The sequence below is a fragment of the Leptonychotes weddellii genome, chromosome 2 (assembly GCF_054177405.1).
Source record: "Leptonychotes weddellii isolate Sample4059 chromosome 2, ASM5417740v2, whole genome shotgun sequence".
Classification (NCBI taxonomy): Eukaryota; Metazoa; Chordata; class Mammalia; order Carnivora; family Phocidae; genus Leptonychotes; species Leptonychotes weddellii.
Genome location: NC_138370.1, coordinates 6,841,187 through 6,867,444, shown reverse-complemented (window position 1 = coordinate 6,867,444; position 26,258 = coordinate 6,841,187). Strand labels below are relative to the sequence as shown.

The window sequence follows — 26,258 nt, the reverse complement described above, 5'->3', positions numbered from 1 at the left end:
GGGCTGGGCGGGGCGCCGGGGATCACGAGTGCGCGAGCGCGGGCGGCCCGCTGAGCTGCGGCCCCGACCCTTCTCCGCGGGCGCGCGGCCATGGCACGGAAGTGGCGCCTCCCTCTGCTCCTGGTGCCGCTCCTGCTCGGCCCAGGCCTCCTGCACAGCTCCAGCGCTCTGCCCCTGGTCCTCAACACTTGGCCTTTTAAGAATGCAACCGAAGCAGGTGCGGGGCGGCGGCCCGGGGCGGGGCCTGCGCTGCGGGGGCTGGCCCCGGTGCGGGCGCCGGCGGGGCGGGCTGGCGCGGGCGTGGGCCAGCCCTTCCGCAGCCTCAGCTCCCAGGCTCTCCTGCGCCTGCCGCACCGCGGCGTCTCTTGCAGTGGGTCCCGAGTCCTGCTTTCCACTGCTGCTTTTCAGGGCCTCCTCACGTCACGATCCGCCCTCCGTTCAGCCCCGCGCCGCCTGGTTTTCCACCAGGTTGCTGACCTACAGCAGTTAGGGCCTTCCTGCTTAGACTCTTCCAGGGGCGCCTGCGCTGTCTTCCCTGACATCCATTCTCTCACGGGGCTGTCTCTTGTCTCTCCACCTCTCTAAGCCCTCCGTTCTTCCTAGTACCCTGACGCAACTGCAGTTTGCAAAAGGCTACTAATTTCCCAAAGCATACATACTCTTTTTACATTGACTTTGTTGTTGTTACATGCTGACATTGTGTATTTGCCACCTGGAATACAGAGTTTCAATCGTGGTTGGCCGTTAAAATCATCTGTGGAGCTTCTTTAAGTACCCGTGCCTGAGCCCTACCTCCTGAGATTTTCATTTAACTGCTGGAAAAAGGACCTCTGTGTTGTTTTGTTTTGTTAAAGCTTTCTAAGTGATTTTGATTTGCCGCCAAGATTGAGAACCGCTTGCGTGTCACCTCTTTCAGGAAGCCTTCCTTGATTTGCTGCCCTTATGCCCAGTCTGAGTTAGGTACCTATCTTCTGTGCTTTGATTCAATCCTGTATCATACCATGATCTTGTCATTTATTCATGTATTGTGTGTTTGTCTCATTCATTCCGAGACCTACTACCCCAAGCGTAATTTCAGACTCCTCCTCTCCCATCTGAGGCTGCTAATACAACTTACTGGGGCAGAATTGACTCCGGAATTTGGTGGAGCTAAGTGTATGTTACAGGTGGCGCTTAGGATTCAGAGTGAGCAAACAAGGCTGTGAGAAAGAAATTAACAGCGATGAGGAGACAGAACAGGAAGTGCAGTGGCGAAGGCAGGGGACATAGAAAGGCCGCCTGTAGTGAAAGGGGAACTTCTTGAAATACACTTTCAAGCCTGTAGGTCCAGTAGTAATACTTAAAATTACCAGTAATAGCACCTTCCCTTCAAGGAATTCTATTTTTATTAATAAGACATTGACCACCAAAGATCTTTTTTTTTTTTTTTTTTCCTTCTCAATGTATGGGACTCCACAGAACAAAGTGCTGCTAAAATCATGGCCACTGGAGCCAAAATGGGCTTTTGAATCCTGACTCTGCTACCTAACAGTTGTGTGACCTTGAACATGCTACTTAACCTCTCTGGGTCTGCTTCCTCCTATTTAAAATGAGGATAGTAATTGTACAATACTTACCTGAAAAGCTGTTGTGCAGATTAGTGGATGAAGCCATGCCTAGCCCTCGCTGTCATTATTTGCTGTTAGGGTGTGGTTATTGAGACTTGCTGTGATTGATGTTACCTCAATAAAAGTACTAGTTGTATATATTTTTGATAATCTAGTGATGCAGAAGAAATTTATAAGACTGACTTAATGAATTTTCAATTTAACTGCCTTTTAGTGGCTTCACTTAGAAAATTGAAGGAGAGGAGACATTTCTTACACAGCACAGAAATATTAGCAAGTAAAAAACACCCCTCACTTTATAACACTAGCGAAAGTCTTTAAATTCTTCGCCGTAAATAGTTGCATTATACAACTTTGTCTACATCCTTCCTTTGTCACGCTTACTAAACTAAAATTCTGAATAACTTAGTGTAAATGTGAAATTTTTTTTATATGAGTTCTCAAAACGTTTCTGGTTTGTTGCATTTGGCACTGAAAAAAAAAATCAGTATATAAACCAGGATTTGATTAACAGCATGGAGGACCTTAGCATCTGGAGGCTCTACCCTGGATGCAGTTGAGCATGGCTGTGCCGTGTGTGAGAGGGAGCAGTGTGACGGCAGTGTGGGCTTTGGAGGGAGTCCCGATGAGCTTGGAGAAACCACATTGGATGCCATGATCATGGACGGGTAAGAACATCAATCAACCTTCTACTGAGAGCAAGACAGGCATGTGTAAGCTTTGTCTGGTCAAAACCCCTAGTTTATTGTACATGTCCTGTCCAAATACAAGGAATTTCCCTCCCTGTTGAAAGAAAATCATCATCATAATAGAAATATCACATAGAAGTAGGTAGTCTCCTTAGAACACACACAATCCCAAGCTTTGAAAAGATGTCTGCCCTGGTAGACCATCATTGACCTGCCATCCCCGTAAGCTGTGGTTTGCATGACCCAAAGCCTTAAAACCACTTCTGAAAGCCACGTTTAAAATGAGTCAGGAGAAACAGAATGACAGTACTGTTGGAGTATGTGGTAGATTGATTTGCTGTTTGTTCCTTAATCTGTCTGCTTGTGGGAATTTGTATGAACTTCATGCATGTGCTGTCGTGTGTAACGTTAAGACGGTGGAATTTATCCTACAAAACTGTTGCTCCAAGTAAACCAATACTGTTTTTATCTTTGAACCTGTGAAAGTACCTTAATCAATCACATGCACTTTTTTCTTTCAGCACTACTATGAACGTAGGAGCGGTAGGAGATCTCAGGCGAATTAAAAATGCGATCGGAGTGGCTCGGAAAGTGCTAGAACATACAGCACACACGCTGTTAGTGGGAGAGTCAGGTATATTTTTACAACACTGAAGCTTTATCTAGCCCTCTGTCTCTGTCCCTCACTGTGAAAAAATAAAATCGATCAAAGCCGGCCCAAGTTCCAATTCCAGCTCTTTTACTTAGTATCTATTTACTGTCAGGTAAGTTACTAAACTTCCAAATTCACACTTTCTTCATCTTTAAAATAGTAAAAAATAAAGAACAACATGCTAAAGTTTTAAACATGGATAACATGGTGGAATGGATGCTAAGGTTTGGAGGATAGAGACATTGACTAGGGAAGCTAAATAAAACAGAAAAATTATGAGTGCTCAAAAAAAAAAAAAAAAAGGATTTAAAAAACCTAGTTCCTTATCTATAGATAGGTAATTGCTGGACTGAAGCATGAGCCAGCAACATTTCTCTCCCTGAATTCATTGTATCAGGGTGAGACCACAGAGCATTCTTCTCGTCCGAAGACGGGCACCAGAGTATTGCCATGACAGCGTCAGTTGCTTGAACGTCTTCCATATTATATACCAAAAATCATACAGTGACCTATAATCAAAAATACTTTTTAGTGATGAATTAGTTAATAACTCCACAGTTAGGCGTCCTTCAGTTTTGCCAAAAGATGGAATTAAAAACTGTCTGACAAGCTAAAAGATGTTACTCACACATGGAGTCTAGTTGGCTCTTTGTTTGGTGTCTCAACGCTGGGCATTGCGCCCTAGTTAGAACAATAAGATTCTTGCTTGTGAGCGGGGTGTGCAAGAAGGGAGACTGGGAAGGGGGATGGAAAAGAGAATTAATAACTGTCACAATATACACCCCAAGGGTCTCAAGCAGATCAGATTTAGGAATTACGTGGCAGTTGAGATCTAGAAACTGATGTCCTTAAAACTGTTCGTGTCTGAATATTCTTCTCAAAGTCATCGTGTGCCCCCCGGGATGGTGTACCCCACTTGAGAGACTGCTGACCAAGAACACTTCCCGTATATGTATTTTATTTAGAAGGCAATGCTTAACTAATTTATCTTTTTCTTTTCTTCCTAATCTCCAGCCACCAAGTTTGCTGAAAGTATGGGGTTTATCAGTGAGGACTTATCTACCAATACTTCTCGAGCCCTTCATTCAGATTGGCTTGCTCGGAATTGCCAGCCAAATTACTGGAGGGTATGTAGACCCAATTTTTAAAAGTAAATCACTAGAAAATATGAAGCGACACCCCATCTGCTCTTTGTTGGCTACCTCTTGCCTAAAGTGCTGGTTATCACCCTGGTTGCACTTGAGAACCAACGATTTAGTCGACTCTCAGGGCGTGGATGTTCCCGAACACTCCTTAGCTGCTTCTCGTGCACGTACGTCTGTGGTGGAACACTCCTGGATCTTGGCAGCAGTTCTCAAATTGGGACGGCACTGATGTGGGCAAGAGTGGGTGGCCTCGGTCAGAACAGCTCTGCTTGTATTTCCTTGCAACAGAAGGTTCCAAGTCTAAAAAAATCAGAGTTTGGAAACCATTTGTCTAAAATATTTCTTACATTTTGTCTGCATGAAGTATACCCAGTATCTTGCCCTGTTGACTGGATCTATATTATTAGGTGGCTAGTGTGTTAGTGGTGGGGTCATTTATTTTTAAATCAGTGGGACTTTTAGCATAAATCTGTTTGTCTTTGCCATCCAGAACCCTTCTGTGGACTACCTTAGTCTCTCATCTGTTTCTTCTCCCAAACCCTAATAACCTTTGAGGAACCAGTGAGTCTCAGGGGTTAGCATTTGAAAGAGGCTAGTGTATAAAACTGGGTCAGGGGAGGCAGCAAGTGCACTAATGAGTAAGACCTGAGCAGTAGGTTTCCTGATTAAATACTAATCCATATGCACAACCTAAATTTATGAGTTTTAATCCTTTTCTTGTGTCTTTAAATCCATAGAGGAATCTGAGTACAACTTAGAATATGTTCGCATGAACCTAGCTTTGAAATAAAGAGGGTTTTAAAGTAGATTTTGCTTTAAATCTCAGAATTCTTTGGCCAGAGAACAAATTCTGAAATTTAAAGGTCAGGCCGTGTACCTAATTCCTTTGAGGATTAAGATCTAATACACAAATCTTCATTTCTATCTGCCATTGTGCAGAGACCTTTAGCCATATAAAGAGAAAAATTAGGGATTTTTTCAAGACAGTATAGATGCTGATTCTATATTATGTAATTCTGATACTAGACTAGTATTAAATTAAATTATATCCATCCGTTCACATAAGACTTAGCTAATCTTTGGTTTTTAATTCATACCTTTCAGTTACCAGACATCCTTTGGGTTTCTTGCTAGTGTTCTATCATTGTATATGACTACTTGCCAGTTTCTAAAATGAACCTTCCTAAAAACTAAAACTTAAATCTTGTTCACAGAATGTTGTCCCAGATGCTTCAAAATACTGTGGACCTTACAAACCACCTAGTATCTTAAAGCAAGAAGGTCCTTCCCATAAAGAAACAGGAGATAACCACGGTCATGATACAATTGGTAACTTGCCTTTTATATAATTGTTATGGTTAAAGTTCAGCCATTTTTAATTGCCTTTCTGTAGTTCTTAACTTCTTCATCCTTATTTATGTGCCAGAAGGTGATTTTAACCACTTGCACTGCCAGGTAAGCCTATATATAGATAGGTGGGTGCACGTACACACAGTTTCCTTCCATTGTATCTATATACATTTAGATAAATTACACAAGGCCCCTAAAATCTAGCGATTAGCCACTTACAGATTTTTAAATCTTTACTTGATACGCTGGGTTTTTTTTTTTAAGTTTTTATTTATTCTTTAAGTAATCTCTGTACCAACATAGGGCACAACCACGACCCTTGGATCGAGAATCACGTGCTCTTCCGACTGAGCTAGCCACGCGCCCCTGCTTGATATGGAGTTCTTTAATAATTTTATATTGTTTGCCACATTAGAGCTGTCATGTTGAAAATTTCCATTATTCTGTGTCAATGACTTGCTCTGGAATTACCTTTGAAAGGTAACTGAGCAGTTTGAAGAGTAAGGATATAGAAAGTCTGCCAGATGATGCTCTGACAGTGGGTTCTGAAACAGTACACATTAGGCAAGTGGTGTAATTTTCAGCATTCCTGGGCTTCCTATTTTCTTCTACCCGAAATTATTGAGTGAGGATATTTGTATTACCAGCTGCTGAAGTATTTGTTTATATTCGAGGTAAACCTCAGAGCTGACACCTACAGTGATTTTTTTTTTTTTTAACTTTTAGGCATGGTTGTAGTCGATAAGATGGGACGTACTGCTGCCGGGGCATCTACAAACGGTATAAAATTCAAAATACCTGGGTTAGTGTTTCTGAAAGAACGGATCTTGCAAATACGCATTGAGTAGAAACCAGCATGTGCAAGGTGCTAGTGAGAGATGCAAAATGTAAAGCACAACCCCACCCCTACCGCTGAGATAGATAAATGTGAAAGCAAATAATTGAGTATCTGCTAAGTGCCAAAGGCTTGGGCATTGCAGCTGGTGCCGTGGAGCTCAGGGATGGCAGGGTGGTCTGAGCCAGCGGGGCAGTTGGCTGGGGAGAGGCCAGCAGGGAGATGCTGGGGGCTGAGCCGGAGCCTCAGGGAGGGAAGGGAGCATCCAGGCTAAGGCACGCACAGACCCGGGGTAGCGCGTGCTTGGTTCAGGGCTTCTACCTGCTGGAAAAGAAATTGCATGAATGTCAGGTGCCCCGGGGGGGTGGGCGGTGGGGCTGGACTGAAGCCACATTGCAGGGGGTCCTGAGTCAGTTTAAGGATTTCTGGATTTTATTTTAAAATAGAAAAACACCCAAGGTTTATTACGAGGAAGAACCTTGGTAAAGTTTTGACACATGAGAGAGAAAGCAAGAATAGACTGTAGCTGAGGAAAACCAATCGGAACCTATTGAGATAGTCCAGAAATGCGATGACAAAGGATGGTGGTAATTGAATAGTCACTAAATCTGTGACATCTTGACATCTAACTGGCTGGCATCTAATGCTTATATCATGAACTGAGGTGTGTGGAAACCTTAGTTGAAAAACAAGTGAAAATCTTTGCTCTCTGTGTTCTGATGAAGACTTTACTTAGAACAATCATCAGTGGCTAAGTAGAAACATCCCCTGTTGTTGAATCATGTCCTAAAATACTGTGGCATTCACACTTGATCTCCTGTCCTGAATTTTTGTGCCCTGCCCTCACAAAGTCGAGTAGGGGATTCGCCAATACCCGGAGCTGGTGTCTACGCGGATGACAGCGCAGGAACGGCCGCAGCCACTGGCGATGGGGATATACTGATGCGCTTTCTACCCAGGTGTGACTCCTCCCGTTTAGGACCCTTGGAGATCTTGACAGGAGATGGCGTCAGAAAATAACTGTTGGTGCCAGGCCATCTGGTTTTGTGTGCATGAGAGCTTTCTAGAAATTCTGCTTCCATACCCTTCGCCTCTGTCATTTTCGATGGTGGTAATTTAAGTCATCATCGTCCTCTGAAATAGAATATTTCTTGCTTTACTTCCCAGATGAGAATACTTAGGATGCATTTAAATCATTTGTGTGAGGCCGCCGAGTAAAGGAACTGTGGTAATTGATGATAATAGTAGGAAAGACAGTCACTGTGTACAATTAATTCCTGGAAGATGACTATTACAGCTGAATGTCTTGCACATGCCCACCGTTTCCCCCATTAATTGCAGCCCCATTTCTTATTTAAACATAACCTCTATTCTTTAGGACTTCTGGCTATCATTCCTAAGTAACAGTTATCCAGCCAGAGTCAAAAAGAACAGTCCTCATTTGAAGTGAAGGGGTAGATAAGTTGCAAAGATAGACATTGTATCTAGGTTTACTTGCCTTCCCAGTTGAAGGTACAGGAGTTACTGACTTCTCTTAGGTATTTTATCAACTGTGACAATTCTGATGGTTTTAGGTTTCTAACTTCAAGTAACAAATTTGGACTCTGTTGACTCTGTGATCCTAAAAGTTCTGCCTCTGTTTAAATCAGCTACCAGGCTGTAGAATATATGAGAAGAGGAGAAGATCCAACCATAGCTTGCCAGAAAGTGATTTCCAGAATTCAGAAGTATTTTCCAAACTTCTTTGGGGCTGTTATATGTGCCAATGTGACTGGAAGTTATGGTAAGTTTTATTTGGAATTCGTATTTGTGTGAACTTGTAAATGTTGTTGAAAACATACACTTTAAAATATTGTAGTGTAATTTGCTCCTATACAATGGAAACAGGGACTGTATCAAGTAGACACTGGGTCACCGTTAATCGTTGATCTGCCAAGACCCCCAAGAGTGCTTAAATATACCTACACCCCCGCCTCTGGCTGACTCTCGGTGCTCATGACCCAGTGTTTGGCTCCTGGTTCTTATCTTTGACATGGGTCCACCGGGTATTCAGCTTCAGCTCTGGTGCCAGGTGACATGGACTACTCTAGTCGAATGCTTTTATTAATTAGAGGTCGATGGGGACAAATTGTCTTCCCAGCTTCTTTTCCATTCATTATATTAATGTCTCAGTCATTTAGATCTTCTTGGGGCTCCAAGGTACCAAACGTATTACTAATTAGTAAGCCAAAGAAGTTGGCAGAATTATTTTTACACTGCATATGAGGCATGTCCTTTACTTCATTCACTTTCCATATGAGCCTATCACAGTTTCCAAGTGTTTCAAGATCAACCACTGCTGCTTCTCATTAGGGAATTTTCAAATGAGGAAGATACACAGCTTACTGATCAATATAACGTATTAGGTTAGACTGCTTATTATTGTCCTTTGATCTTTTACTTCCCACAGTTCTGTATTTGAAAAACTTGTTTGAGGAATTCCTTATTCTTTTTTAAGTACTGAGATACCCAAGTCAATAAAAGTGATGGGGGGAGGGGCAGGCTTTATGTTTACAGTGAGTCAGTTCGATTGATTCCATCTTATGAAATAACCTTAGAAGGCTCAAAATTGGATTTAACAAGATGTAAAAATGACAATTATGTAATTGTAGATGAATTTAAAATTGACTGGTTCTCTAAAGCAATGGCATTAGAAGGGGACCGTGCAGGTGTTTGGGCAGGGGAAAGACCCCCTTGCCATAGGTGGGGAGGGCGGCAGGAAACTGGCTTCAGTAAGGGGAGCTGGATTAGACACAGAGTATCTTTTGACAAAGAGCTCTTCCTGTGGGAGAAGAATAGAAAAGAACAGGGAGCGAGGGGAGGGGAGGATTAGGGCTGAATCATGGGCATATCTTAGTGGCTAGGGAAATAAAGTTTTGGGCACTTGCCTAAATAATTTTTCCTAAGAAAAGGAGATGAAACCAGAGTGAAGTAATAGTAGTAAAGATATCATGTGTGTATACAAGCAGAAAATCAGCCTGTATTCTGAGGCTCGAAGAGATGGCTTCCCCACCGCCCCCGCCGTCGTTCTGTCCTCTCATGGCTGGTCAGCTTATCAGGACTGAGAGAGCTTCTTCGTGTGGCTCAGTTAACTTGGGGTCCACGACAGCCAGCAGCCAGGCAAAGCAGCTGTGTGTGTATTGGTTGTAAAGATGTGCATCCTCTATTCACCCAGACAACGTTCTCTTTTCTTGGCCCCAGGTGCCGCTTGCAGTAGACTTCCCACATTTACTCAGTTCAGTTTCATGGTTTATAATTCTCTAAAAAATCAGCCAACTGAAGAAAAAGTAGACTGCATCTAATCCAGCTTTTCCGTCCGCATCTATATTTAAAGAGGAAAGAAACAAAGGCTGAAAAGGTTACTCACTGTCATCGTATCCTATGCCTCATGCATTCTACCTTCTTTGTATAAATAGGCACAAAAATAAACGTGGGCTGAAGTAGCACTTTCCCTTTCTCTGTCGGACGTGGTTCTTATGATCTTGTTATTTAAGCTTTGTCTGTCCCCTGAACATGAATATGTATGCATGTATTTTGTATATGTTTAAATTTTAAGTGATATTTGGATTTCTGCTCAACGTTTCAAGACATGGCTACTTTGGGGATTTATTTCCACAGTGATGTATTAAGGACAAAGGAAATAATGTGCATTTGGATACTTAAAATAATTAGAGGGTCCAAGTTTTTTAGACCCAAAAGAACAAAATACCGGTGAGTTGCAGCATGATTAGCCCTGATTCAGTTTCATTACCTTACAATGATGGGTCTCTTATCACTGATTATCAGCTTTACATAATGTTCCCTACCAGCTTGAAGAGGAAAGAATTCCATTAATAATAAAGGCGGTTTTGTTTTGCACGTATTCAAAGGTATGGGCAAATCTGATGAGCAATTGTGTTGATTTCCTTTGGTTTTTTCCTCTGATGGAGTTCTCAATGTGTGAAGCTTCTTTAGTTGCAAAAATCCCTGATCATTTAGCTACTAATACTTAGTACTGAGAATTTGTTCTGAAAATGTTTTAGGGAACTTGATCGATACGACAGCATTACTAACCTCTTGTGCAGAGTTTGGTGATTGCAGTTGGAAATAGGGCAGTAAAATGGTGGCTAGCTGGGCATCGTTTTCCTTGGCACTTGGTCAACCTATCTGGCTGACAGCCAGAGAGTTGTATATGTGCCTTCTCAGCATCGTCTTTTCCTTCAAAAGCATTATCTTGTACATAAATCTGTGTGTACAATATTGTCCTCAAACTGTAGATCTGCTCTGATTTTTTCGATGCCTCTTAATATTTAATGTTCTTTATAATTTAGGGCTAGAGAACTATAGTTTTGAGAATGTTTCAATTCCCTTGTTCTCAGACCTTGCTGTGTGTAACTGTCTGGAGAACCTCTTCACAAACACCCTCTGCTTCAGGTGTGAGAACCCGACTAACGCCATCTTGGACAATGTGTCCTGGGGATGGCTGTGTGACCTGGAGAGTTCTGGAGCACAGCCCCTGCCAAACACACACACACACACACACACACACTTTATTTTTAACTACACTCAAGTACATCCTTGGGGCAAAGATCAGCTCTGGAGATCGGACTATGATTCTCAAACATTTCCTCTCAGGTGGTCGCCCAGCCTCTAGGGCTATAAAAATCGGGTTTTACGGGGGGTAGGGTTCTGGACCTCTACTCATCTTTCAGCTGCCCAAGACACACTTCTCTCCCTGAGTCCCCTTAATAAACCATTTCCTGTCAAGCTGAACTTGTCGGCCTTTTTCTTTGGTCTTATGGCTGCTTTGGCCTTTGGAGGTCATGTTGCAAATACCTCCATTTCAGGAACACTAGCCCACCAAATCAGATTCTTCACAAATTAGAATCTGAAATCCGGAATTAGCAGCTACTGATGGTAGCCTGTAAACTACAAGGGAAATAATCCTACAGATTCACTCACATTCACAGAGGAGAGAAACTCTTACTTTTGAGGGTTCTCATGAGGTATATTGATTTGTTTAAATCTGATATTGGGCCTTGGAACAAAGGAGAGGAAACAGATTTAAGCTTGCAGTGTATTTATATCAAGATGGAATCCCTGTTTTGTATGTTAGTTATCTGTTAATATTTTAGGCAGCCATGTACCAGCAGAAAAATTGAAAGTCTTCATGGCCTGTCATTCCTCAGCAAATTAGGAGTTTAGCTGTTAAAAACTGATGTGGGAAGCAAAGGCAGAAGAAAAATTATTAAATTTCCTTACCACCTAGAGCCCATTGACAAGTCCTTGAAACAGGCAGAGTGACTTTCCTCTAGGGACTCGGCTGCCTCCATGTTAATAATTTGCTAAGGGCAAAAGGCAATCCTAGCAAGACCCCCAGGATCCTGTAAGTCTACTTTGGAAACTTCTTTTATCTCTAAAGCCCCCAAGATGCATGTTGGCAATCATCCCCCAAGCATATGGCCCACTGATATACATCTGGAGGATCTCATGACTCAGGTTTTATGAGACAGTAATAAATGACCTTTCCCCAACAATAGCTAGCCCCTTCAAGGTCCCAGAAACCTTGCTTCCAAATTCCTTAGAGACTTAGGCTATCCCTAACCCCCTCCCAACTTGAAAGTATATAATGGGCCACTCCTCATGACCCCAGTACAGCTCCTTCTGCCCATGGGTCCTGTCCCGGGCTTTAATAAAACCACCTTTTTGCACCAAAGACGTCTCAAGAATTTTTTCTTGGCTGTTAGCTCCGAACCCTAACATCTTTCCTACATCAAAAACAACCCACTTATGTTTTTAAAAGGTATTTTTCTCTCCCTCTCACATTCTTCTTGATGGAAATAATTTCCCTATATATCTAATGTAGAAAGAAATGGAATTTGCTTTGGAAATATTTTTTTTTAAGTTCTAGATTTGAATATCATATTAACTAAAGGCTGCAGATGTTATTGTCCTTTCTTTTGAAAAGCTAGAATTTTTTTTTTTTTTGTCCCTGGTGACAATGTGCAGAGAGGGAGCTCACCTCTTTAATGATGATGTTTTGATAATCAGTGTTCACTGGGGTCCGTAGGGGAGACACATAGATAACTAGTGAAATTGCACAATTCAAAAAGGGAACTGTGAGCCAATCATAAATGGAACTTAGAACTGGTTCCCTAGTGTGGTGACTAACATAACATAATAAAAATAAACATTAAAAATGAACTGTTTCCCCAAAACTTCATAAAAGCGAGAAAGTGCTTGGGGAAGGGAACCTTGGAAAAATTAATCATGATCTAACTTTTTATGGCAAACAGTAGTTGGTGATTTTCGTCACATCTATCCTAGCTGTGCCACTACGTGGATGCAGGGCCAGGAGGCAGCTTGGGGTGAAGGTAAGAGCTAGGATTACAACACCTTCCCCATTGTGCCAGGTTTCTTTCCTTTGACCCTACAGAAAATGTTCTATTACTTACCTACTACTTAAGCAAAATTAAATTGTCCTAGCACACATACCAATTAATCAACTTTAAGTGAGAACATGAATGTTGTCACTCAGATTTGTTAGTCAGGTTTTCTATACTATGTAGGTACATAGTATCTACATACTCCCACACAGCACTCCCCACCTAATTCTGTTCCTGCCTCTTCAGCTCCCAGACTTCCACCTTTTCTCTCCTGTAAGGTTTCCAACATGGCAAAGGAGTCTAGTGGGCTTTAATCTGGGCATTATCCTAGCTCAGTTTAAACAACATCAGAGCAAGGAAAGGATTTTGATGTCAATAGTATCAAAGTTTCTTGATTATTTCTGTAGGTGAACTTCACTCAAGTCTTTGTTTTTTTGTTGTTGTTGGGTTTTTTTTTGTTTGTTTTTTTGTTTTTTGTTTTTTTAGCACAATAGGCAAAGAGGAAAACCTTAACCACAAATACTTAATAGAGATGTTGGTAATTTCATGCTCTTCATTGATGTACTTTGATTAAGCCCTGGAACAATTTTTTTTAATTATTTAACTTTTTTTTATTTAAACAGGGCAACAATGACTCACCCTATGGCTTGAGTCATATTTTTACTGGCTCCGGCATAAACCGTGGAGTCATGAATCATGCTCACCAAACATCTCCAGCTCTGCACATGGTGGGATTGCTCTTCCTGGACCCTTGTGATTTGGTGTAGGCGTGTGACTGATTTTAGAGCTTTAATCCCAAGTAAAGACTGTGAGACCTTCCTAGTTTTCTTTTCTTCAAGTAAGACAACGTGACATTCTGTGGCTGCCCCCATCAACCTGAGCCCTTGAGTGACCATATATATATAGTGACCCCCGTGATAACACACAGTGACACATAGTGTGAACAAGAAATAAGCCTTTGTGAGAGGCTGATCAATAATCAGAGAGTTGCTACAACTAGGACTCCCACAGTTTTGCACTGGGATCAGTTTTACTGCAAAGATCTCACCACAATCAAAGCTGTGTTTTTACTCTGCTTATTATGGTTCTATCCTTATAATTGTAGCCTCATCATATAGAGCAAGCAAAGGCCCATGATGATAGCCATGTCTCTCTGAAATCACTCACAAATAAATGTGTTCTTGCCATGGACTGTTAGAAAAGAAAGAAATAAAAAGAAAGAAGCCTTTGTTACTGTGATCCAGCACAAATTACCCTCTCCTGACTGACATAAAATATGCGTAAGTAGTTGAAAAGTTTTATGGAGGTTGTTAAATTTATGACAAATGAATTCTCTAAAGGACAAAATGAATTAAAAAAATAGATAAAAAGATACGTAGAAATATACTGGTTAGAAATTAATGAAAAGGTTAAAGATATTATTGGGTAGGAAAGTTATGGATGGCTTTCTTAAGAATTCTTTTACAGGGCACCTGGGTGGCTCAGTTGGTTAAGTGTCTGCCTTCAGCTCAGGTCATGATCCCAGGGTCCTGGGATCAAGTCCCATGTTCGGCTCCTTGCTCAGCGGGGATCAGCGGGGAGCCTGCTTCTCCCTCTCCTCCTGGCTTGTCCTCTCTCTCTCTCTCGAATAAATAAATGAAATCTTAAAAAAAAAAAAAAAATTCTCTTATAATTATCTTTTAATAAGCATACACATATATGTATGTATATATATATATATATATGTAGTTTGAATCCAACTCTGACATTCTGGAAAAGGCATTACTACGGGGACAGAAAAAGATCAGTGGTTGCCAGGGATTAGCAAGGAGGGTGGGATGAATAGGCTGAACATAGAGGATTTTTAGGGCAGTGAAACTACTCTGCATGATACTATAGTGGTGGATATATGTCAGTATTCATTTGTCCAAACCTACAGAACGTACATTACCACGAGTGACCCTAATGTAAATTACTGGACTTTCGGTGACAAACATGTATCATTTTAGGTTCCTGAGGTGTACCAAATGTACCATCCTACTGCAAATGGTGAGAGTACTGGAAGCTGTGCATGTGTGGGGACAGGGCTATTAAGGGAACTTTATGAACTTTCTGCTCAATTTTTCTATGAACCTAAAACCGTTCTAAAAATTGAAGCCTAAAAGGAGAAAAAAAATGCATATATTACTTTCTATAATAGGGGGGAAAATCTCAAGTACTAAAGGTCTTACATCTGAGTGTGTGCTGGAGTATTATATAGTAATAGCCTACGCTGATTCAGCATTTAACAGTTCTAAGCACTTTTATGTGTTGTATCTCATTTATTCTACCAAAAACCAATAAGGAAGATAATACTAGTATTCTGAGTTTAGATATTTTACACATAGTAGCTGCAACCCTCCCAAGCAGGCATGGTGCTGGCTTCTGTTCTTTTCGAGAATGTTTCTCTAGCAAAAGCCTTGTTTGAGATGTTGTCCCCTTCCCAGGCAAGGGGCAGTTTGTTTGCTGTGCAGTGTAATAAAGATAATCTTTTGAGGCAAATTTGCTTGCAACATCCTTATAAAAATTTGGGTTTCCTGAGTTTGAGTTTCCTCAGCTGTGATGCAAACTCAGTGTTTCCATACCCACCTAAGCTCACCTCCCTGCACCCCCACGGGCCCTAGTAGGGACCTAAATATGAAGATCACACTGCTGTGCTGTAAGCAAAGAAGTCCTTTGCCTCTGACCCAGTATTTCTTGTCTTCTGCCAGCTTCTGTGTAAGTGGCAGGCTAACTTGTTAGCTAGCAAGTAGGGTAAAATCTCTGACTCTTCACAGTTCTCGGCATTGTCAACAATAATTTGTAAGAAATCCCTGATTTCGTTATTTTTCACTATCTGTTGCATACTTGGGGTAAACCATTGTAGACCCGCAGGTAAGTTGAAGATAAGAACAAGGACTGTGGTTTTACCAGCACAAACCCTCTGAAATTGTTCATGCAATAAATGTTGAATTAGCTGTGATAAAATTTCAAAAAGATTTCTTATTCTATTCAGGAATCCCACCTGAAACACTAAATATGAACCTCATTTCTTTAAATAAAATGATCAAAGAGACAGTAACTAATATAATGGAAATTAGAACAAGTTGCACTACTAAATAATACATACCAAATAATGGAGAGAGAACTCCAACGATACTTTAAGTTTCCTTTCCTGTCAAATTGTTACAGATTTTTTTTAGCAGCCTCGTATAACTGGTGGTATTTTTATTATTTTTTTATTATGTTATGTTAGTCACCATACAGTACCTCATTAGTTTTTGATGTAGTGTTCCACGATTCATTGCTTGCGTATAACACCCAGTGCTCCATGCAGTATGTGCCCTCCTTAATATACATCACTGGGCTAACCCATTCCCTCATCCCCCTGCCCTCTAAAACCCTCAGTTTGTTTCCCGGAGTCCATAGTCTCTCATGGTTCGTCTCTCCCTGCGATTCCCCCCCCCCTTCATTTTTCCCTTCCTTCTCCTAATGTCCTCCATGCTATTCCTTATGTTCCACAAATAGGTGAAACCATATGATAATTGACTTTCTCTGTTTGACTTATTTCACTTAGCATAATCTCCTCCAGTTCCATCCATGTTGATGCAAAAGTTGGGTATTCATCCTTTCTGATGGTTGAGTAATATTCCATCATATATATGAACCACATCTTCCTTATCCATTCATCTGTTGAAGGGCATCTCAGCTCCTTCAACAGTTTGGCTATTGTGGATATTACTGCTATGAATATTGGGGTGCATGTGCCCCTTCTTTTCACTACACCTGTATCTTTGGGGTAAATACCCAGTAGCTCAATTGCTGGGTCATAGGGTACCTCTATTTTTAAATTTTTGAGGAACCTCCACACTGTTTTCCAAAGTGGCTGTACCAACTTGCATTCCCACCAACACTGTAAGAGGGTTCCCCTTTCTCCACAACCTCTCCAACAGTTGTTGTTTCTTGTCTTGTCATTTTTTGCCATTCTAACTGGTATAAGGCGTTATCTCAATGTGGCTTTGATTTGAATTTCCCTGATGGTTAATGATGTTGAACATTTTTTCATGTGTCTGTTAGCCATTTGTATGTCTTCTTTGGAGAAGTGGTCATGTCTTCTGCCCATTTTTTGACTTATTTGTTTTTTTGGGTGTTGAGTTTGAGAAGTTCATTTATAGATCTTGGAAATCACCGCTTTGTCTGTAGTGTCATTTGCAAAAATCTTCTCCCATTCTGTGGGTTGTCTCTTTGTTTTGTTGACTGTTTCCTTCGCTGTGCAGAAGCTTTTTATCTTGATGAAGTCCCAAAAGTTCATTTTTGCTTCTGTTTCTCTTGCCTTTGGAGATGTGTTTTGAAAGAAGTTGCTGTGGCCGATGTCGGAAAGGTTACTGCCTATGTTCTCCTCTAGGATTTTGATGGATTCCCGTCTCACATTGAGGTCTTTCATCCACTTTGAGTTTATCTTTGTGTATGGTGTAAGAGAATGGTCGAGTTTCATTCTTCTGTATATAGCTGTCCAATTTTCCCAGCACCATTTATTGAAGATGCTGTCTTTTTTGAATTACTCTTATAGAACACTGACCTGAAGTTGCTAGAAATATGCATGTGTGCTACATACAAATAAATAAAAAAATATGTCTGTTTCCAACACCAGCACTCACTTAAGTGATTCCTTTTGGTTTCAGAAGGCAAATCATAGGCATAATGTATTTTAATTGAGATATTGTAAAGACTATACTATACTTTTAAAGCCCATAACTTTTCATTGTTGAACTTCTTTTTAAAGTGTCATTACATCTAATGCTGGATGATTGAATCTGGAGCTAAAGACATAATCGAAGTCATTTAGTATCTTAATAGTTTAATTAAATCATTTGAATAAAAGCTGGTGACATATAAATATATATCTTAATTGGATGCTAATTGTGAAGATAAATTCAGACCTATTTATGTCACTTTACTGGTTATTTTTTTTTTAAAGATTCTTAGACCTTTCAAAAAGCTTCTAAAAAGTCATATGTGAAATTTTTACTTGCTTTCTTCAATATTTTGCTGTTTATGATTACTCAGTATAATTTCAACCCCTGTCTTAGGAAGTTAATGCGAGATAATGAGGTCTACAAAAAATATGAACTGCCTGTGGTTCATATGGACTATATGATGTTTTCTTACACAGCTCAGGTTCAGCCAGCAACGAAGTGCCATAGTTTAGTACTTGGAGAAGGCATCCCCATTTGAAGGATAAAATAATTACCACGTTCATAAATGGATACAGTGGAAGTGAGAGCTGCCGTAATCAACTTCTTTGCTTCTGAGTTAAAGGGCCAGGAAGTCATTTAGAGTTCTAAGGCATGGACAGTGCACTAAAGAACAGGCCAACTGATTTAAACTAGTGACCTTTCTATGCTGGCATTAGATGTGGCTACTCATTTATTTTCTTTAATTAAAATTTTGTTCCTATAACGTGGATGGTGACATACAGTATTTGTGAGAAAATCAGATATTAGCGTGGATATGGAAGAACAAAATCCGTTCCAACTGCTAGCAGTCCATATTTCTTTCTAACTTGTGCAAAATCCTTAACCACCATAAATGTCAAATACTTCTTTCCACTCCTAAATAAAACCAATATCACTTGTCTTCCTTTCTTGTTCTGCTTATTTAAGACCAAATGAAAATTAAGCCAAAGATGAGTTCAGAATAGGAGCAATAGCAGACCATCTAAGCTCCCTCAATTTAGTTCTAATGAGGCTAAAGCGGTGTTATATTGGAGCCCACTTTTGCCAGCAGAGCTGACTGTTAAATCATTAATATCCTTGAAATCAGCCATGGTGGGAGTTTGTATACCAACATGTCAGCAGACATTACCGATTAGGGCTTGCTTTTCGCTCTGGGGAAACAGTTTACCAGTATACCATTGGCTAAAAGTGTTTTGAGATAGTGTAGCATCTCTGTTACTTTGTTACACACACACACACACACACACACACACACAGTCTTAGAGGAACTCTGGAACTTAATTATTTCATACACTGGCTCTGCCGCTTATTAGCTGCCTGTAAGATGGGAATAATGACAGCAACAGTAACTACCTTAGAGGATTATTTGGGGGAACTGGTCTAAAGTATTTAATGCCACACACAGAAGGTGCTCAGTAAATGTTGGCTAATATTATTGTTATTATCTAGGCTGAAGCAAGACATTAGACTTTAAATAATATCTTTGAGCAACCGTGTGTGATATGTCATGTATTCTTACTAGCCTCCGTTTGTGTCATACTGGGCTCCTTGGCCCCTGATCCCCTGTTTTGCCTCCACACGGCTGCTTAGAACTGTGCACCAGCACAGAGCTGCATGTCAGCTCATCTCTGCCAACGGCGGCATTCATACACGCCTCCAGACTCTCCTAGCTCCTCCCCACTGCATCTCCCCCACAAGAAAAGAAACGCAGGGCAGGAAGAACATCACTGAAACGTGTTCCTGAGCCCAGCTACGTACGGTGTGAAATTTTGCTTACGGGTGATTGATTTATTTCTTAGTCGCTGTCTGTTATTCAAAAACTGGCTTCTCATACCCTCTTAATGTTTAAGACCTTTTCAGGAGCTTACAAGCCAGGGTGATCAACTAAACACGGGCTTATTTCCTCTCCCTCTACTACTTTCAAATGACTTAAAAATGAAGAAGAATCAAAATAAGCCAACAACATAAAAAAAAAAAAAAAAAAAACCCCGCAAGGGGACAAGTGGAAGCCTTTTTAAAAATTTGGAAGACAAAAGAGAGATGTCAAAAAATGGAGAGTGAAGGAGGTTATACCCAGACCTGATGAAGAAGGACGGATGTGCTCATAAAACTCTAGAAAGGAAGAAATCAGCAATGTCATGAACAATACAAGAAATCCGTGAAATGTAGAGTTAAAAACTAGGGAACATACATAGACCCCCCCCCAGCCCCACTCCCTGCCACACAGACACACACCCTATTCCCACATAAACAATTCCTGCCAACCAGGGGTTTCACCTGTGAAAATTAATAAACCTCATTTAAAATGCAGCGACAAAGGGACCACAAGGGGGCGCTCTCCTTCCCCACCACTCCTTGTCAATCGCAGACCCAACAGAGAGGACCTTGAGAGTGATGCTACTTTACCTCCCCAGCAGGAAAAAGGAAGGTTTCCTCCTCCCCCTGCCAAAAGCCCAGCCAATGAGAAGCGGCTACACTTCCAGCTTTTAGATTACTCCAGTGGACTTTTTGTCCCAAAGAGCCTCTCCCAACTCCCTAACTTCTTTTCTCTATAAAAGAGTGTTTCTCTCCCTTGTTCTCTGGACTTGCCTCTGGTTTTGCCATAGCTTGTATGTCCCAAATCACAATCTTCTGCTATTCCCAAATAAACCCATTTTGGTGGTAAAATAACTGACAGCTTTATTTTTAAGGTTTACAAACCCTTAGCTCTCCCCCAGTGCGCACACACACACACACACACACACGTGCGTGCTCATGTGCGCTGCACAGTGTGAATAAACGTGGAGAAGGAACTAGGGAAGCTAGCTCGAAGAGTTTCGTTTCCCAAACAAGGATACTCTGCAGTAGCAATTAAGGCTACTCATCTCCTTCCCCACTCATTCTACAGGAAAGACTGCCAATTACCAGCCCGGCCATGTTCACAGAGCTCCAAGTGAACTTTCTGACAGTTGCCACATTCTTAAAGATTAAAAGGCAAGCCAGGATTCCTAGATATTTGAGAAAAGTCTACAAAATGGAAGCTATTGTTACAATGTAGGAGGAATCATACATTCCAGCATGAAGCAGGAGAAAATAAAACAACTTGGGGGCAGAAGATAACAGTAAAAGTGCAAGAAGTACTTTCAGTGAGATTTTTAAATATATAGTATCCATGAAGCAAGAGCCGGATAATATGAAAAGGGAAGAAGGTGGAGGAAAGAAAACATTCAAGAAAAAAATAAAGAGAAAATTTAGAAAAATAGGGCAAAGGAATTTCTCAATACAAATAAATAAATTTCCCACAGTTTAAAGTGTTCACTGAGTTTGTGACAGAGGGCACGAAAAAAGGCATATGTTCGGACACCATGAAATTTCAGTACTTTTGGAAAAGCTTTCCAAATAGAAAGGCCATGTTTCCAGACAGAGAATGAGAGGCAGACTTTCATCTACAAAACATGGGGTGCTGGGAAATAATGAAGCAACCAAGACCTTCAAATTTGTCAGGAAACAATAAAAAGATCAAAACAACAAATTACTGAGCAAGGGCACAAATAAAGATCTGTCCAGGGGGGCCTGGATGGCTCAGTTGGTTGGGCGTCCAACTCTTGGTTTCGGCTCGGGTCATGATCTCGGGGTCCTGGGATTCAGCCCTGCTTCTTGAGCTCTCGGCTCAGCGGGGAGTCTCCTTCTCCTCCACCCTCTTCCCCTCCCCTCACTTGTGCTCATGCTCTCTCTCTCTCCCTGGAATAAATAAATCTTTAAAAAAATAAATAAACAAACACCTGTACAAACATGTAAGATTCAGAGATTGTATTTTGCATGCATCCTGTCTTCAGAATTTGCCTTAGGATCAAGTCCAGCAAAGTGAGCATGAAACTTGGAGGAGATGTGAGTTCAAGGTGACAGTGGTTTCCAACTTAAGAGATCAGTGGTCTCAGCTATAGAGCAGGCCAGGCCTGGAATGCTGACTGCATCTGAAGCTAGAATAAAGTTTGTTAGAAAAAGCAAGAGAGGAGGGAGGGAGGGAGGGAAGAAGTAGTCAAAGAACGAGAGAGAAGCCGGGACAGAAGAAAGAAGGGAGGGAGGAAGTTAAGAGAAAGCAAAACTTCAGGAGAAAAACCCCTGAGTTTCACGGTACACAGACAATATCTCTGGGCTCTGCAGGTAATAATAACTAGAGCCTTAAGATGAGCGATGGACAGGCGATCAAAGAGCCCAGACACTTCTGTGCACTCCAAGGTCTTAACTGATTTTGCCAGGGATATGGAAATGTAGCCAAAGAAGCCTGACCCATGCATCTACCCTTCATCCCTAACAGGAGCGAGCAGCTGCCTGACACCCTCCACACAGAGTAACATTGTGTCTGACGGAAGAAGCTCACGTTTGTTCTCTGCTGAAGCCTTTTCATAGTCAGGATTTATATTACCGTTTGGTAAGAAATGCCACATCTCAGAACATGTGAAAAACCAGCCAGCGCCCAGATGTCTTCGGCATACATCTGCTGCCCACTGAACTGCATCCCCACAGAGTGATAGAATAAGGCGAGCACTGTGGCTGATTTGCAGCTATCAGAATCATCATTTAAGGTTCGGCTCTTAACAATACAACACGCGCGTGCAAATACACACACACACACCTTGAGCTAGAGAAGCTAGTGTTAGGGTTGGAATCACCATGTCAGCTTCTCACCACACCCAAATTTCATATGGTAACTGTATACTTGGATGCATGTATAACAGTACAATTAAATAGAAATAATAGAAGATGGGAGATGGAAGAGGAAGAAAGATCAAATAATGGATAGGGAGATGAATATTCTCATCTTACAGAGTGGAAAATCAGATCACTGTCAGTGGGAAATTAAAAGAAACAAAGGCATACATGTTTACAAGTAACCAAGAAAGAAGCTCTATCACTGCAGTCATTTAACTACAGTGAGAGAGAGAAAATCTGCATCACATAAACCTGATTAATTGGAGAAGAGGCATAACATCCATCTCCCTTCCTGACGTGGAGACAACCAGCACTGGAGTGGAGTTGGGGGCTAGGAAGATCACTGATGCTTCCAAGATAAGCTTTCCCCTACAAGAATGTGTAAAAATTATTTATACATAGATTAAGATCTCTCTTTTTGATAATATATCAAAGCTCATTGAAGCTCACTTTATAAATATAAAACATGGTTTGTAGGATAATAGTTTTAAAAGTGAAATACAAAAAAAAAAAAGAAAGAAAAGAAATATCCATGTGAGATCCCCAAGTCGATCTCCAGTATTTTGGAGATGAGTAAGCTGAGCCTAAGAGAGAAGTGACTCATAATCATAATTTAGAGAGAGGGCCACATAACTAGTTCGTGTCGAGAACACGTCACTTCTCTCTGCCTCTGTCCGACATCCAGGCTCATCCTGCCAGGGGTTCAACTGCGACAATTCTATTCTTTGAGAATCAGGTATTTCATTTTTCCCTCTTTTTCAGCAATAGCGGTAAATTATAAGGTTCTCAAATTCTACATCAGATAGGACACCCAGATAACCTCCAATATATTCATGAAGTTCTTAAGAAATTGGATCATAGGTAAATGATAACCCCAAGTGTCTACATTCTCGAACAGAATATGCTGTGTTCAATATTCCATGTTCTTGGTAAGTTACTAGGTGATGTCGTCCAGGCCACTCTAACAAATAACCCTTAAGACTGGGTGGCTTAAACAACAAACATTTGTTTTTCACAGTTCTGGAGGGTGGCAAGTTCAAGGTTAAGCTGCCCGCAGACCAGGATCTGGTGAGCACCTGCTTCTCGGTTTCTGGGTGGTTTGCTTCTTCTTGTACCCACACATGGAGGACAGCACAGTGGAAGCAAGCTCCCTTGTGAGTCTTTTAAGGGCACGAAGACCTTAATTAATTAAATGGAACCCTCACGACCTCACCTAATCCTTATCACTTCTCAAAGATCCAACTTCCCAATACCATTAAATTGGGGACTGGATTTCAACATAATGAATTCAACAGGGGAAGGACACATTCAGTCTTTTAACACCAGGCTTTTAAGGATTTGCACACAAAATTACAGATACGGGAAATAAATTCACTGAATCCATGATTCTGATATTTGGAGGCATAGAGGACAAATCTGTATTTTGAATCGTGGCTATGGAACCTAAGGCCATTTAGTAGGGATTATTATTCTTGGGGTAATTAAATATATATATATACATATAGTAAGATAATTTGTTTGAGTTATCTGATATCCTTGACAGTTTAAAATAATATGCCAAAAACATGATAATATTTACCTCTACCCCTAGATTTGGTTCATTTTATAAAAACATTTAAGTAGATAGAGCTCACTCAGATTCCTCGTTTACCCAGATGTTGGTATTGGCAGAGAATGAAGAGCAGAGACATATAACCGTCTGATCTTCCACAACTGTGTGGGGATTCCTCACCCCCACACCACCCCTGAGCTAACCTTTCTGAATTGGTTAGCATCTCTAAACAGTTTGGCTTGGAAACCCACCTACACCACCATGGCAATCCTGGCTTCAAAGGTCTCCATGGGGTTGGTCGAGGCCATGGCTGTTTCTGGGGAGGGACACATGCTCTCCAGGTTGTCATCACCCACCCAGGTCATTCCTTCACATGCCTTGGCTGGCCACGGACATTTGAGTTCCTGATCCCCATCTTGGAGGAGCTGTAATGGCTTCCTTCCGTTACTTATTTGTCCATCATGCTTTGAGATGCCGTGCTTGAGTTACACTAAAAAAGCATCACCTGAAAGAACACAAAGGTTTGACTCCAGAATCCTGTACAGAAGGAAAGGACAGCGAGGGAACTGGAAAAGGGGGCTCAGGCAAGTCTTCTGAGTTCAACAGCAAATACATGCATGTTTATGGGTCTACTTTGGGGGGCTGATGGACAATAGGAAGGGGGCATCCCTCCAACCATCCTTTGGCATTGCCACCGCTCAAACTCAGCTCTGCCGTGATTGAATTACATGTTCCTGGGCTTTTCACGTCTGAGGCTTAGGTTTCCACAACAGGACCCATGAGGGTAAACTAGAGGCTGGCTACTCTGAGCGCAGCCCCCAAACAAACACCATCTGCATGATCTGCTGTTAATTAAAAAATGCAGCATCTCAGGCCACACCCAAGAACTAGTGACTCAGGATCTGCATTTTCACAAGACCCTCAGCTGAGTTATGTGTGCATTAGAATTTGAGCAACAGTGAGCGAGATGTGCCAAGTTTCCTCCCTGATGAGTCAGCCTCGTGAATTACAGGGACCACAACACTGGGATTTGAGAGCCCTAAACGGGAACTCTTTTTCTGCTACCGAATTATCTATGTGCCATTGGAGAAATGACTTGACTTCTTCACATCTGTCAAATTAGGGATATTAATACATGCTTTATGAGGCTGATGCGGTGATTATAAATTATAAAGCACATACCACAATGCCTGGCCTACAATAGGAACTGAATACATGTTAATTCTCCTTCTTTGCAGGCTCTCTCCTGCACAACACATATGTTATCAATCTGCAGATCTTACTTCCTACCACACACTCATTTCCCACTGCTACTGCCCCCAACTTACAAAGACAATAAACATAAAGTATCAAATCTTGCCAAAGTAACATAAAATTCTAAAAGCTAATAGTTATCAGGTGGCAGCAAGTGGTGTGACTCCAGGCCTCCATTTGCAATAGCTCTCAGACATAAACTGGCTTCTCCCTCTACGACTGTCAATCCAGCCAAGAGACAATGGAGCTAACATTTTTGTTTTTCGAATTATCAAATTGATGCTGTTGCTTGGGGGCAGGATGTGCGTATCCCCAGAGTGCTGTCTCAAAACAGGGCAATTGTCAACCCAATTACCTAGTATGTGTTTTTAGTCTTTCAAAGTAACCCTGAAGAAATCTGTTTATTCTTAAGAGTTGTTAGGGAAGAGAAATGTCTCCCAAGATACCTTTTTTAATGCTGTTCCATTGTATTTTGAGCTGATATGTTTTGTCTTTTACTGAATATGTTATTATTCAAAAATGCTCACTTATCTTTGCACTCTTCATTTTGAATTCAACTACATTGTGACTTTTCTGTAAATCTTTTATGAACAAGTTCTCTGGTGGGTCCTCTTTAATTGGTTAAGGATGAACAGCAGAGAGCACTGTCAAAACTCTAGATGGTATTTCTTTTAAAAATCATGGCACAAAACTTTTTCTGGGATAAGATGTCTGGATGTAGATGAAAAACCAACCCACGCTCTCATGCCCACAAATACTACCTGTGCTTGGCTTGTGAAAACAACCAGGGCTTTCAAGTCCTCCATTAGCAGAAATATTCTAGAACAGCTTTGTTTTTCAAAACTGCATTATTTGTGTTATGCTTCTAACAAAAGTGGTTGAAAGAAGGAAGGGGATTGGAGATCGTTGCTAATAAAATATTCTTGTAGCGATTTTTCCATGAAAGCCTAACAGACGGTATCAAACACAAAAGCCTCTGAAGGGTTTCCTTCTGTCATCTTGCAAATCTAGACACAACTTCATTGCCCAGGGTGAAGGAGGAAACGTAACCATACAGGCATCCACCTGTTGCACAGACACCATTTCCTGCCCCCCGCCTTGGGTTATCGTCTATCCAAGAGAGTTCACGCTTGAGTATGTACTGGCCTCATTCAAAATCTTCCCCTTTCCTCTTCTTTCCATTCCTTCCCCAGATTTGTGAATATATTTTCAGTCTTTTCTCCACTCATAGCACAACATGCACAGATTTTTCCCAGGTTTCGCTGTGTACATCTTTGGACGTAGGACTATTATTCCGTTTGTGATTAAAGACATTCTTCAATACCATATTAAACTTTACAGTCAA

General features: G+C 41.2%; 1 protein-coding gene across 2 annotated transcripts; it reads left to right on the top strand.

Annotated features, from left to right (window-relative positions):
* AGA (aspartylglucosaminidase) lies at positions 1-26,258 on the top strand. Of its 2 annotated transcripts, none has more exons than XM_081807268.1 (9): positions 1-217; positions 2,122-2,275; positions 2,818-2,930; positions 3,963-4,075; positions 5,308-5,422; positions 6,170-6,245; positions 7,130-7,237; positions 7,928-8,061; positions 21,713-26,258. In XM_081807268.1, the coding sequence occupies exons 1-9, from the start codon at positions 91-93 to the stop codon at positions 21,802-21,804; spliced, it is 1,032 nt and encodes a 343-aa protein (XP_081663394.1). In that variant the 5' UTR covers positions 1-90; the 3' UTR covers positions 21,805-26,258. The 2 variants fall into 2 exon arrangements, with proteins under 2 accessions (XP_081663394.1, XP_006728600.1); XM_006728537.3 differs by lacking the exon at positions 21,713-26,258 and adding an exon at positions 9,519-9,780 and having other exon boundaries at positions 5-217.

Bases quoted from the DNA above. Each gene is read 5' to 3' on its own strand.
- AGA (XM_006728537.3), top strand. From the start codon at position 91: ATGGCACGGAAGTGGCGCCTCCCTCTGCTCCTGGTGCCGCTCCTGCTC. The intron at 2,276-2,817 runs GTAAGAACATCA...TTTTTCTTTCAG, and splicing joins GATGCCATGATCATGGACGG to CACTACTATGAACGTAGGAG. The intron at 8,062-9,518 runs GTAAGTTTTATT...TCTTGGCCCCAG, and splicing joins CAATGTGACTGGAAGTTATG to GTGCCGCTTGCAGTAGACTT.